At 50.7% G+C, this 15176-nt stretch overlaps 1 protein-coding gene across 2 annotated transcripts in view; it reads right to left on the bottom strand.

The window, feature by feature from the left end:
• LOC133443624 (interferon-induced very large GTPase 1-like) overlaps positions 1–15176 on the bottom strand; it is a 64822-nt gene that overhangs the window by 41590 nt on the left and 8056 nt on the right. For both annotated transcript variants that reach the window (XM_061720700.1, XM_061720702.1), the window contains exons 2-4: positions 10966–11053; positions 7556–7787; positions 7405–7452 (exon numbers count right to left, since the gene is read on the bottom strand). In XM_061720700.1, coding sequence (XP_061576684.1) covers positions 7405–7452; positions 7556–7787; positions 10966–10992 — 307 coding nt within the window. In that variant the 5' untranslated portion in view covers positions 10993–11053. The remainder of the gene's footprint in view (positions 1–7404; positions 7453–7555; positions 7788–10965; positions 11054–15176) is intronic.

Raw genomic sequence — 15176 nt, 5'->3', positions numbered from 1 at the left:
ACACCAGGAAACTGGACCACATTACACCAGGAAACTGGACCATATTACACCAGGAAACTGGACCATATTACACCAGGAAACTGGACCATATTACACCAGGAAACTGGACCATATTACACCAGGAAACTGGACCACATTACACCAGGAAACTGGACCATATTACACCAGGAAACTGGACCACATTACACCAGGAAACTGGACCACATTACACCAGGAAACTGGACCATATTACACCAGGAAACTGGACCATATTACACCAGGAAACTGGACCACATTACACCAGGAAACTGGACCATATTACACCAGGAAACTGGACCACATTACACCAGGAAACTGGACCACATTACACCAGGAAACTGGACCACATTACACCAGGAAACTGGACCATATTACACCAGGAAACTGGACCACATTACACCAGGAAACTGGACCATATTACACCAGGAAACTGGACCATGTTACACCAGGAAACTGGACCATGTTACACCAGGAAACTGGACCATGTTACACCAGGAAACTGGACCATGTTACACCAGGAAACTGGACCATATTACACCAGGAAACTGGACCATATTACACCAGGAAACTGGACCATATTACACCAGGAAACTGGACCATATTACACCAGGAAACTGGACCACATTACACCAGGAAACTGGACCATATTATACCAGGAAACTGGACCATATTATACCAGGAAACTGGACCACATTACACCAGGAAACTGGACCATAATACACCAGGAAACTGGACCATATTACACCAGGAAACTGGACCACATTACACCAGGAAACTGGACCACATTACACCAGGAAACTGGACCACATTACACCAGGAAACTGGACCATATTACACAAGGAAACTGGACCATATTACACCAGGAAACTGGACCATATTACACCAGGAAACTGGACCATATTACACCAGGAAACTGGACCACATTACACCAGGAAACTGGACCATATTACACCAGGAAACTGGACCACATTACACCAGGAAACTGGACCACATTACACCAGGAAACTGGACCACATTACACCAGGAAACTGGACCATATTACACCAGGAAACTGGACCATATTACACCAGGAAACTGGACCACATTACACCAGGAAACTGGACCATATTATACCAGGAAACTGGACCATATTATACCAGGAAACTGGACCACATTACACCAGGAAACTGGACCATATTACACCAGGAAACTGGACCACATTACACCAGGAAACTGGACCATATTACACCAGGAAACTGGACCACATTACACCAGGAAACTGGACCACATTACACCAGGAAACTGGACCACATTACACCAGGAAACTGGACCATATTACACCAGGAAACTGGACCATATTACACCAGGAAACTGGACCACATTACACCAGGAAACTGGACCATATTACACCAGGAAACTGGACCACATTACACCAGGAAACTGGACCACATTACACCAGGAAACTGGACCACATTACACCAGGAAACTGGACCATATTACACCAGGAAACTGGACCATATTACACCAGGAAACTGGACCATATTACACCAGGAAACTGGACCATATTACACCAGGAAACTGGACCATATTACACCAGGAAACTGGACCATATTACACCAGGAAACTGGACCATATTACACCAGGTAACTGGACCACATTACACCAGGAAACTGGACCACATTACACCAGGAAACTGGACCATATTACACCAGGAAACTGGACCATATTACACCAGGTAACTGGACCACATTACACCAGGAAACTGGACCATGTTACACCAGGAAACTGGACCATATTACACCAGGAAACTGGACCATATTACACCAGGAAACTGGACCATATTCCACCAGGAAACTGGACCACATTACACCAGGAAACTGGACCATATTACACCAGGAAACTGGACCATATTACACCAGGAAACTGGACCAGGAAACTGGACCATATTACACCAGGAAACTGGACCATATTACACCAGGAAACTGGACCATATTACACCAGGAAACTGGACCATATTACACCAGGAAACTGGACCAGGAAACTGGACCATATTACACCAGGAAACTGGACCAGGAAACTGGACCATATTACACCAGGAAACTGGACCATATTACACCAGGAAACTGGACCATATTACACCAGGAAACTGGACCATATTACACCAGGAAACTGGACCATATTACACCAGGAAACTGGACCACATTACACCAGGAAACTGGACCACATTACACCAGGAAACTGGACCACATTACACCAGGAAACTGGACCACATTACACCAGGAAACTGGACCATATTACACCAGGAAACTGGACCACATTACACCAGGAAACTGGACCATATTACACCAGGAAACTGGACCATATTACACCAGGAAACTGGACCATATTACACCAGGAAACTGGACCATATTACACCAGGACACTGGACCATATTACACCAGGTAACTGGACCACATTACACCAGGAAACTGGACCACATTACACCAGGAAACTGGACCATATTACACCAGGAAACTGGACCATATTACACCAGGAAACTGGACCATGTTACACCAGGAAACTGGACCATGTTACACCAGGAAACTGGACCATATTACACCAGGAAACTGGACCATATTACACCAGGAAACTGGACCATATTACACCAGGAAACTGGACCATATTACACCAGGAAACTGGACCACATTACACCAGGAAACTGGACCATATTATACCAGGAAACTGGACCACATTACACCAGGAAACTGGACCATATTACACCAGGAAACTGGACCATATTACACCAGGAAACTGGACCACATTACACCAGGAAACTGGACCACATTACACCAGGAAACTGGACCACATTACACCAGGAAACTGGACCACATTACACCAGGAAACTGGACCATATTATACCAGGAAACTGGACCACATTACACCAGGAAACTGGACCACATTACACCAGGAAACTGGACCATATTATACCAGGAAACTGGACCACATTATACCAGGAAACTGGACCATATTATACCAGGAAACTGGACCACATTACACCAGGAAACTGGACCATATTACACCAGGAAACTGGACCATATTACACCAGGAAACTGGACCACATTACACCAGGAAACTGGACCACATTACACCAGGAAACTGGACCACATTACACCAGGAAACTGGACCATATTACACCAGGAAACTGGACCATATTACACCAGGAAACTGGACCATATTACACCAGGAAACTGGACCATATTACACCAGGAAACTGGACCATATTACACCAGGAAACTGGACCATATTACACCAGGAAACTGGACCATATTACACCAGGAAACTGGACCATATTACACCAGGAAACTGGACCACATTACACCAGGAAACTGGACCATATTACACCAGGAAACTGGACCATATTACACCAGGAAACTGGACCAGGAAACTGGACCAGGAAACTGGACCATATTACACCAGGAAACTGGACCATATTACACCAGGAAACTGGACCATATTACACCAGGTAACTGGACCACATTACACCAGGAAACTGGACCATGTTACACCAGGAAACTGGACCATATTACACCAGGAAACTGGACCATATTACACCAGGAAACTGGACCATATTACACCAGGAAACTGGACCACATTACACCAGGAAACTGGACCATATTACACCAGGAAACTGGACCATATTACACCAGGAAACTGGACCACATTACACCAGGAAACTGGACCACATTACACCAGGAAACTGGACCACATTACACCAGGAAACTGGACCACATTACACCAGGAAACTGGACCATATTACACCAGGAAACTGGACCAGGAAACTGGACCATATTACACCAGGAAACTGGACCATATTACACCAGGAAACTGGACCATATTACACCAGGAAACTGGACCACATTACACCAGGAAACTGGACCATATTACACCAGGAAACTGGACCACATTACACCAGGAAACTGGACCACATTACACCAGGAAACTGGACCATATTACACCAGGAAACTGGACCATATTACACCAGGAAACTGGACCATATTACACCAGGAAACTGGACCATATTACACCAGGAAACTGGACCAGGAAACTGGACCATATTACACCAGGAAACTGGACCAGGAAACTGGACCATATTACACCAGGAAACTGGACCATATTACACCAGGAAACTGGACCATATTACACCAGGAAACTGGACCATATTACACCAGGAAACTGGACCATATTACACCAGGAAACTGGACCATATTACACCAGGAAACTGGACCATATTACACCAGGAAACTGGACCATATTACACCAGGAAACTGGACCATATTACACCAGGAAACTGGACCATATTACACCAGGAAACTGGACCATATTACACCAGGAAACTGGACCATATTACACCAGGAAACTGGACCAGGAAACTGGACCATATTACACCAGGAAACTGGACCATATTACACCAGGAAACTGGACCAGGAAACTGGACCATATTACACCAGGAAACTGGACCATATTACACCAGGTAACTGGACCACATTACACCAGGAAACTGGACCATGTTACACCAGGAAACTGGACCATATTACACCAGGAAACTGGACCATATTACACCAGGAAACTGGACCATATTACACCAGGAAACTGGACCACATTACACCAGGAAACTGGACCATATTACACCAGGAAACTGGACCACATTACACCAGGAAACTGGACCACATTACACCAGGAAACTGGACCACATTACACCAGGAAACTGGACCATATTACACCAGGAAACTGGACCAGGAAACTGGACCATATTACACCAGGAAACTGGACCATATTACACCAGGAAACTGGACCATATTACACCAGGAAACTGGACCATATTACACCAGGAAACTGGACCATATTACACCAGGAAACTGGACCATATTACACCAGGAAACTGGACCATATTACACCAGGAAACTGGACCATATTACACCAGGAAACTGGACCAGGAAACTGGACCATATTACACCAGGAAACTGGACCAGGAAACTGGACCACATTACACCAGGAAACTGGACCATATTACACCAGGAAACTGGACCATATTACACCAGGAAACTGGACCATATTACACCAGGAAACTGGACCATATTACACCAGGAAACTGGACCAGGAAACTGGACCATATTACACCAGGAAACTGGACCATATTACACCAGGAAACTGGACCATATTACACCAGGAAACTGGACCATATTACACCAGGAAACTGGACCAGGAAACTGGACCATATTACACCAGGAAACTGGACCATATTACACCAGGAAACTGGACCATATTACACCAGGAAACTGGACCATATTACACCAGGAAACTGGACCATATTACACCAGGAAACTGGACCAGGAAACTGGACCATATTACACCAGGAAACTGGACCAGGAAACTGGACCATATTACACCAGGAAACTGGACCATATTACACCAGGAAACTGGACCATATTACACCAGGAAACTGGACCACATTACACCAGGAAACTGGACCACATTACACCAGGAAACTGGACCACATTACACCAGGAAACTGGACCACATTACACCAGGAAACTGGACCACATTACACCAGGAAACTGGACCATATTACACCAGGAAACTGGACCATGTTACACCAGGAAACTGGACCATATTACACCAGGAAACTGGACCATATTACACCAGGAAACTGGACCACATTACACCAGGAAACTGGACCATATTACACCAGGAAACTGGACCATATTACACCAGGAAACTGGACCATATTACACCAGGAAACTGGACCATATTACACCAGGAAACTGGACCATATTACACCAGGAAACTGGACCATATTACACCAGGAAACTGGACCACATTACACCAGGAAACTGGACCATATTACACCAGGAAACTGGACCATATTACACCAGGAAACTGGACCAGGAAACTGGACCACATTACATCAGGAAACTGGACCATATTACACCAGGAAACTGGACCACATTACACCAGGAAACTGGACCATATTACACCAGGAAACTGGACCATATTACACCAGGAAACTGGACCATATTACACCAGGAAACTGGACCATATTACACCAGGAAACTGGACCATATTACACCAGGAAACTGGACCATGTTACACCAGGAAACTGCTCCCAGACCCCTGAGGTTCATCTGGATCTGTTAGTTCCTATGAAGCTCCCAGACCCCTGAGGTTCATCTGGATCTGTTAGTTCCTATGAAGCTCCCAGACCCCTCAGGTTCATCTGGATCTGTTAGTTCCTATGAAGCTCCCAGACCCCTGAGGTTCATCTGGATCTGTTAGTTCCTATGAAGCTCCCAGACCCCTCAGGTTCATCTGGATCTGTTCGTTCCTATGAAGCTCCCAGACCCCTGAGCTTCATCTGGATCTGTTAGTTCCTATGAAGCTCCCAGACCCCTGAGCTTCATCTGGATCTGGTTTGTTGTGGTTCCAGAACCAGAACCAAGCAAGGTGAGGCAGCGTTCAGTTATTCTGCTCCTCACCGGTGGAACAAACTTCCTGTAGACCTGATTCTGCTGATTCTGCTCCAACTGTAGATCCTTTAAATCAGGATAAAAACATTACTGTTTACTCAAGCGTACTCTTAAATTAAATACTTACCTGCTGGATCTACTGCCCTTATTTTTAACAGCGTGTGCTTTTTATTATTTTACCTCTTTTATCATTTTATTTCATTTATTTGATATTTAAGCGTACTCTTAAATCAGCAAATTGTGCTTTTTATTATTTTACCTTCTTTTCTCATAATTTTATTTCATTTTATTTGTTATTTACTGTCTAATCATGTCTTGCCGCTTTTAATGTCGATGTAAAACACTTGGAATTACCTTGTGTAAAATTTTGCTACGAATAAACTTGCCTTGCCTAGATCGCTTTTAAAACACCTCTGAACATTCAGGACGTGGAAGTGACAAGAACATCTGGGTTTCTAGTACCAGGATGTTGGCAGTAGAGCCCTGATGGGTTGTGGGTTGAAGTGGAAAGTCCAGGTTTAAGACTTGGAGTGGAATTGGTCCCCACAGTTGCTATCAGAGAACATCAGGTTGGTATCTCAGAAGTCTGGAGGATGCATGAACACCTCAGATCCTTAATTGTGTTCTTAGACACCTCCCTAAGAAAGGTGTGACCAGAGACGTGTCTGCAGAAATGTTTAGGAGGGTGTTAATATAAATATATATAAAAACTGGTCAAATCTGTCTCAGCATCGCCATTTCAGGTGTCGCTACCCTCTACTTCCTCCTGAAACTGAGGAAAGCCAGAGCCCCATCAGGAGCAGCTTCTACAGAGGCTCCATCGAGAGCATCCTGACGGGAGGAAACACACCCATTTCACAGGAGAGTTTTTGTGAAGTGAATCAATGCGACCGGGACCATTTACCTGTTGCACCAGCTGGAGAGACCGGACCGTCCTGGACAACAGGTTTTTCTGTTGGAGGTCAATGAAACATATTATTATCAGTTATTGTTTAAACAGGATAAAATATTCATAGTAAGATGATTTTTGTGTTTTTTCCTTCTCTACAACAGACCTTTTTCACTTTTCATCATCTTTAAAATCATCTCAGCCACCTCTCTGGCCTTTGTGGAGTACCACTGCATCATCAGGTTTCCTGTGTCCAACGCGTCCGCCTTTTCCAGAGGACCCAGTGGGATCGGGTTGAAACCATCCTCTGATTCTTCAGCATTATTCAGGTACCACTTGAATTCCTTCAGCCCACTGGAGTCCAAATTCTTCAAAGTGGCCTTCAACCACCTTTTTACCTTAAAGAAAGAAATCATCATAAATTAAGTCTTAAAATCTGAATTCTTGACAGAAAATCAAATGGACTTGAACAAACTCAGGAACATCCAGGAATCTGAAAATGGGTTACAGACCAGTTTTTTCCAACTCTGGCCCTCAAGACTCGCTGCCCTGCATGTTTTAGATGTTTCCTGCTCCAACAGGCCCACTGTAGCAGGGCGAGTGCTACGGGGGCCCGACCGACAGGACAGAGAGGACACGGGGTTTTAGTACAGGAACTTTATTCACCAGAAGCTCTCACACGTGCACCAACACCTTCACAGCAGACCAGGGATCCCTCTTGCTGCTGTGCAGCCACGCCTTATGAAGGCAGGAAGGGTGGAGAGGTTGATTGGGAACACCTGTGCCCTAATCAGCCTGAGTGGCTGCACCTCCACCCTGCCACACACCCCCATTGCCAACCTCAGGCCGGGGTCCATCCGGCCGAGCCTACTCCCCCCGCCCCCTCGGAGCGGGAGAGGAAGCCAGGAACCGCCGTCTGCGCCTCCGGGCCTTCCCGGTTCGGCCGACCACCGGGAACGGTCGGGAGGTCGCCGTCGCTGGGGCCGCCTCAGGAGCCGTCGCCTGGTGGCCTGCAGCCTCTGCCTCCCGGCCTGTTGGCTGCGGCGGCACCAGCTCCTCCCGCGCTGCTGCGGCAAACCTCAGGCGTGGCGCCGTAGTGGGTCGCTCCGCGGGTCCCGCAGCCTCTGCCTCCCGGCCTGCCGGCTGCGGAGCCGTGAGCTGCTGCTCACCCTGGCCCTGAAGCAGGGCTGCTGGGTCCGCCAGGGCATGGGCCAGCGCTTCCAGGGCCCGCTCCATGCCCTCCTCCATCCCGTTGGGCCCCACGTTAGGCGCCAGTGTAGCAGGGTGGAGAAGGAGTGCCTCGCCATTCGGTGGGCGGTCGGGTCCCTGCGCTACTACCTGCTGGGGTGCCCATTCACCCTCTGGTCGGATCACGCTCCCCTCCAGTGGCTCCATCGCATGAAAGATACCAATGGGCGGATCACACGTTGGTATCTGGCTTTACAGCCCTTTAATTTCAGAGTGGTTCACAGGCCGGGGGCTCAGGTGGCGGTCCCTGACCTCCTCTCCCGCTCCGAGGGGGGGGGGGGGGGGGGGGGGGGGAGTTCGCTAGGCCGGACGGTCCCCGGCCTGAGTCGGGCGATGGGGGTGTGTGGTAGGGTGCAGGATTGGGGCGTGGTCTGCAGGGGAGAGAGGGAGTGTGGAGGAGTGGAGCACAGGTGGCGCGGCTGGAATATCTGACGGCACACAGGTGTGTCTAATCACTCTCTGTGTATTTCAGTAGGTGTACGGGCTCTGTAGGACGGGAGAGGACGGAAGCAGAGCGGAGCGGAGGTGCAGCTCTGCGGACGGTGCTGATGCACAGAGAGCCTCTGGAGAGACAAACGTTTTGCTCATAGAAATAAAACATTTTCTACATAGATCCCGGTGTCTGCTGTCCTATGTGACCCCGTAGCAACGTGACGTGCTACACCCACGTTTGGACCTGCAGGTCTTCTTGGCAGGAGCGGACTCCAGCCGACCCAGTAAAACCAAAGATGAGTCTGGCAGTCAGCTGGACCAGTGACCCTGTTGCGTCCAGTCTGTTAGTAATGGGCTTCCGATCATCTACATCGATGTCATATCACAACACAACAACTCTTGTGCCAACTGATGCAGACGCTCCTGAAAACTACTGACATAATCTAGCACATTGTGCTCAGTGTGAGATGTTTCCGTCCACCATTTTCCCTTGAGAAGCTGAAGAGGACGACCCACCGCACGACCAAAGACTAAAGCTGCAGGACTAAATCCAAGAGATCCCTGTGCGGTCTCTCTGATGGCAAAGAGCAAAAGTGGAAGACCCTCATCCCTCTCAAGACAGACCTGGACAACATAGACTTTAAAGTCTGATGAATTCATTCCCCCAAGACTCGGAGTGACAAGGACTCGATGTTTGATGCAAATACTGTGAAACTTATCTGATGATTTCAGTGAACTGCTGTCGGTGATCTGTGTTGATTTAACCGTGGAATCATTGTTGCTGATTTTAACATCCATGTGGACAACCCTCAGGACATGTGGACAACCCCAAGGACAACCCTCAGGACATGAGGACAACCCTCAGGACATGTGGACAACCCTCAGGACATGTGGACAGTCCTCAGGACATGTGGACAACCCTCAGGACATGTGGACAACCCTCAGGACATGTGGACAGTCCTCAGGACATGTGGACAGTCCTCAGGACATGTGGACAACCCTCAGGACCATTACTTTGTGTCATTCCCCTTCTCTCTTTTTAAATTAATCTACCTTCCAACCTCGCCGCGCCCCGCCTGCAATAGCGCTGCACCCCCCCTAGGGGGCGCGCCCCCCAGTTTGGGAACCACTGATCTAATCCCTTCCTAAGATGCTCTGGACCAAGTTCATAGGCGTGAAACACCGTTCTTTTCAAGTTAGCACTGTAACGGCAGAGACCAACACTAATTTAGTGCAGTAGCTATGCGCTCAAAGGCACCAAAATAAGAGTCAACGTCTGACCGAAACGAAGGAACTAACGTGGTGTGTTAACTGACGTCAACGTGTGTGCTTTGAGGTGACGTTGCTATAGACACGGGTCAACTCTTTTCAAGAGCTCTGATCCGGAGATGCATCGCTTGCACTAACATCTCTTTGTTACGCGTCTCCAGCTCCTGAATATGAAAGGGTTAAGCGGAGATCTTCGGGGGGACAAACCTGATTGAGGTTCAGAAACTGGATCAAGGTCCACACTGGATCTCTGAACACTTGAGCAACCTCTGCTACCTTCTCATCCGCCCCGTCTACGGCGGTAGACGTTTCTAACAGCTTCTCAGACGTTAGCTGCTCTACTTCAGCTTTGTCAGAGCGTTTGTCCGGTTCTTCCTCTACAGACTACGAGACTGCCTCACTTCTGGAGCCTCTGGTGGTCAATTTAGGAATCCCAAAAGTTGGCCCTTCTGCGTTAGCATCGACTGACGGGTCTGTTGGAATGATGATGTATTCGTGGTCTGTAACATAATTTGCTCTGAAACAGAGAGATCTCTGCTTCCATCAGCTGAAGAACAAGGAACTCTTGAGTTTCTCATTCAGGAACAAAGGAGGTCGTGATTTAAGACTGGAAGCAGTTTGACTTACAGTATAGTCGTCACTCCTGTAGGTCATCTCTTCCCTGGAGCCGTCCTGGTCCTCAGAAGTCACATCGTCATGTGTTTGAAGCTGAATGCTGCAGAAATGGAGAGAAAAGAGGATTGGTCTGCAGATGCTTGACTGTGATTGGTTGACAGGTCCAAGTAACAGCTTCTGAAGTCTTGTTGTGAAGCGATAACACTCTATGTACAGACGGCTGCTTCAGTCATCCACTCAAACGCGTCAGTCAAGGTTTGTGTAATTCACCTTGAACTCTGTATCACAGATGTTCTCTATCGTATCGAGACGTATCTCTCCACTCCGTTACATATTTCATATGTACGGGGAATGACCCCCCTGCTGTCAAGGTACGTGGATATTTCTTTAAGACACACCGGCTTGCCCGGCCACGCCCTTAGGTTTACCTATAAAGCACCTGTGCTGGCGTGTAATCAGTGATAGTTTGATCTCCACCTGAGTCAAGGTGCAGAGTGAGACGATCCGTGTTGCAAGAGAAGTGTGTGTGGGTGCAGCGTGAATTCACTTACCCACCGTATCTGTGGTTGGGCGTCTGTCTTCGGGCAGCCTCCCTGGATTGCTGTTCCCTCCTTCTTCAACAGAAAACACACAGAGACACGGCCGTGATCCCATTCCGGCGTATTGCTCATGTTCTCGTGAGTTGACGCGCTCGGTGGGGCCCGCGTGTTGTGCAGACTGTTTAAGTCGGCTGACAGCGGGTGGGAAGACGCGGCTCCAGTCGAGCCGACTCCCGTCTGCCTCCGGTACACGTGAGGAGACGCCGGTATGAGAGTGATAGTTCGTGTTAAGCGCCGGCTGATTCCGGGTCGGCTGACAGCGGACGTCTCCTCCTTTTTTTGTTATACTGTAAGTGGGCAAACAAAAGAGAAAAAGAAAGAACTAGGCTATCACAAAGCCTCGCATATTGGCGCAGGCCTGTCCTGAGTACCTGAGCCAGTGTAAACAACCAGTGATGCTCCAGGCGCTGTCGGCCCCGCCCCCTGCGAAGGAGCGGAGTGATTGCGCAGACATGGCGGCCCAGCAGGGACAAAGCTCTTGCATGGGCTGTGAGGTTTCCATGCCTCTGCAGGATGGTCACGCTGAGCGTATTGAGTGTTTGGGACCTCAGCACGCTTTTTTGGCCAGAGAAAGCCCACAGTCGTGCATGAACAGTTTATTTTGTCTGCACGTACAAGAGAGGCCCGTTGTAGATATTTCTCCGGGAAGCGGGCAGGTTCCACTCTTTCTGAGACGCCCAAACGGAAAGTTGGGAAGTCGAGGGGCTGAAGCCACAAGAGGGCAGGGGGAGTGTTCGAGACCCTGGCAGGGCACTCTGCCTCCCCCTATGCCTACAACGGTAGGCTGGCCTTGCGTTGACCCCCCCCCCCCCCCCGTCTGGGGTTGAAGGAGGAGGAAGGGGAGGTCGACGTGGAGACCGTCTTCTCTGACGACGATGACCTGTCTTGTGGGCAAAGTGGGGTCGGCGCAGGAGATGGAAGCTCTTTGGCCCCACATTTCGATGAGGTTATTGGCAGGGCGGCCAGGGCTCTGGGTGTGGCCCCCCCTGACGACCTTATGGCGCCCACCTCTCGGTTTGAGGAGGTCGGGGAGGTCCGCCCCGTACCGGTACGGGTGCCCCTCCTACCGGACTTCGAGGAACCGGTGTGCGGTCAGTTTGCTTCACCAGCAGCCGCACACAGGTGGTCGCAGGTTTTCGGACATGACTGACAGGGAGCGTGTTGCCTGCGGGCCGCTCCCTCAGATGGATACGGCTCTCTCTCCTCTCGTTTCTCCCTCCGACTCCATTCTTGGCAAAGCCACCTGTCCCAGCAGGAATTGTAGACTCATGGATGACCTGCTTGCTAGGCTGCACAGAGCTATGGCTACCCAGACCCGTCTGACGAATACAGGGGCTATTATGTCCCTCTACCTTCGTGACCTGTCCAAGAAGGTGCAGGAGGTTCCCGGGGGTTCTGATATTACGGGTGAGCTTCGGACTGCTTCCTCAGTCCTCTCTTCGATCATGAAGGAGCAGGCGGTGGCTACAGGCAGAGCCTTAGCTTCCTTTTGGGTTGCTAGACGCCACTTATGGCTGTCCCAGTCTCAGCTCCAGCAAAGGGATCGGGACTTTTTGGTTAGGTTGCCGGTGGAACCTTCGGCCATGTTTGGTTCTAATGCAGCTCAGCTATTGCAGCAGGCACGGGACAATCGCCGCACCGCACAAGAGGTGTCAGGCTTCTCCAGGCGCCCCAGGGGCTGCAGGCGGGCAAGAACAGCCGTCCGTCCACTAGAGGCCCCGACATGGGGTACGGGGGACCTCAGGCCCCAGCTGGAGGCTTTTGTTCGGTGTAACTCCCGCCATCGGGGGAGGAGGGGGTGACCGGCTCAGGGGTCCTCCAAGCACCCACTCCCCCTTCCTGACTATTCCCAGAACCCGGCCTGCCAGCGGCCCCTGTCGACGGGCCGTTACAGGGACGCGTGGTCGGATTTGGGGGCAGACCCATGGGTGGTTTCCACCATGACCCATGGCTACCGCTTACAGTTTTCACACAGACCCCCTTTGGCGAGGTTGGCCACCTTCGCTAATGTGACCAACCCTCAACATGCAGAGGTGCTGCGGGAGGAGTTGTCCTCCCTTCTGGAGAAACACGCCATAAGGGAGGTGAAGTGCGGGGACCACCGGGCTGGGTTTTTCTGGCTACTTCTTAGTCCCCAAGCGGGATGGGGGACTTCGCCCGATTCTGGACCTCAGGGTGCTCAACAAATATCTGCGGCCCCTGAGGTGCAGGATGTTGACGATCCCCAGGGTGCGGCAGGCCATTACCATGGGGGACTGGTTTGCCACCGTGGACCTCAGGGATGCGTACTTCCAGATACCCATCTGGCTGGGGCACTGGCGGTTTCTGAGGTTTGCCTTCGAGGGCAGACGGTTCGAGTTTCGGGTCCTGCCTTTTGGCATATCCCTGGCTCCCCGGACATTTACCCGATTGTATGGATGCGGTCTTCGCGCCCATGAGGCTGCAGGGGCTCCGCATCCTCAATTACCTCGATGATTGGCTGGTCTGTGCGGTCTCGGAGAAGCGCTTGCGCCACCATGTGGCCCTGCTTCTGGAGCACATCCAAACCCTGGGTCTGCGCTTGAATTACAAGAAGAGCGAGCTCCAGCCTTCTCAGGTGACGACCTTCCTGGGTACGGTTCTGGACTCCAGGAGGGCGGTTATCACGCTGACCCAGGAGAGGCAGCAGGCCTTCACGGTCTGTCTCAGCCACTTTCAGCTGCGCTCTCGGGTCAGCTGGGGACTCATCTCATGGGCCTGATGGCAGCCATGGTGCAGGTTGTCCCTCTTGCCCTCCTGTATATGCGCCCTGTCCAGCGGTGCCTGCTGGGCCTGGGCCTGTGCCCACAGATGTCCCGCCGGATCACGGTTGTGGTTTCTCGGAGGCTCCACAGGGCCCTCTCCTGGTGGAGGGATCCGGCCAATGTGGCGGACAGGAGTGCTCTGGGACCGGTGGTGTATCACCAACTGGTATTCACAGACACATCCCAAATAGGCTGGGGCGCTGTCCACAAAGGCTGCGGGGTCGACAGCCGCTGGAGCGGTCGCTGGATGTCCCAGCACATAAACGTCCTGGAGCTGAAAGCTGTCCTCTTGGCACTCGGACATTTCCTGCCAAGACTGAGGGGTCACCATGTCATTGTCAGGACCGACAGCACAGTAGCGGCGGCCTACATCAACAGACAGGGGGGTCTGGGCTCCCCTGTAGTTTGCAAGCTGGCAACCACGCTGTGGCAGTGGGCTCACCTCCTCTTCTGTTCGCTCAGGGCTGTGCACGTGCCGGGACCGTTGAACACAGCAGCGGATCTCATGTCGAGAGGAGGGCCGACACCGGGGGAGTGGAGACTCCATCCTCAGGTGGTCGAGGAAATCTGGCATCGCTTCGGCAGGGCGGACGTCGACCTGTTTGCTTCCAGGGAGTCGATGCATTGTCGCCTCTTCTTTTCCCTAAAGAACGACGATCCTCCCCTGGGGTGGGATGCGCTGGCGAACCCGTGGCCTCGGGGCCTCCTCTACGCCTTCCCTCCGTTCACTCTTCTCCAGCCTCTCCTTTACAGGATTCAGGTGGAGGGGGCGAGGGTGATTCTGGTGGCTCCTCTTTGGCCCCACATGCTGTGGTTCTCTGCAATTCCACCTCTCCTGGAC

This window comes from Cololabis saira, chromosome 5 (assembly GCF_033807715.1).
Source record: "Cololabis saira isolate AMF1-May2022 chromosome 5, fColSai1.1, whole genome shotgun sequence".
NCBI lineage: Eukaryota > Metazoa > Chordata > Actinopteri > Beloniformes > Belonidae > Cololabis > Cololabis saira.
The sequence above is the reverse complement of the archived record's forward strand: the minus strand, read 5'-3'. Positions and strand labels throughout refer to the sequence as shown.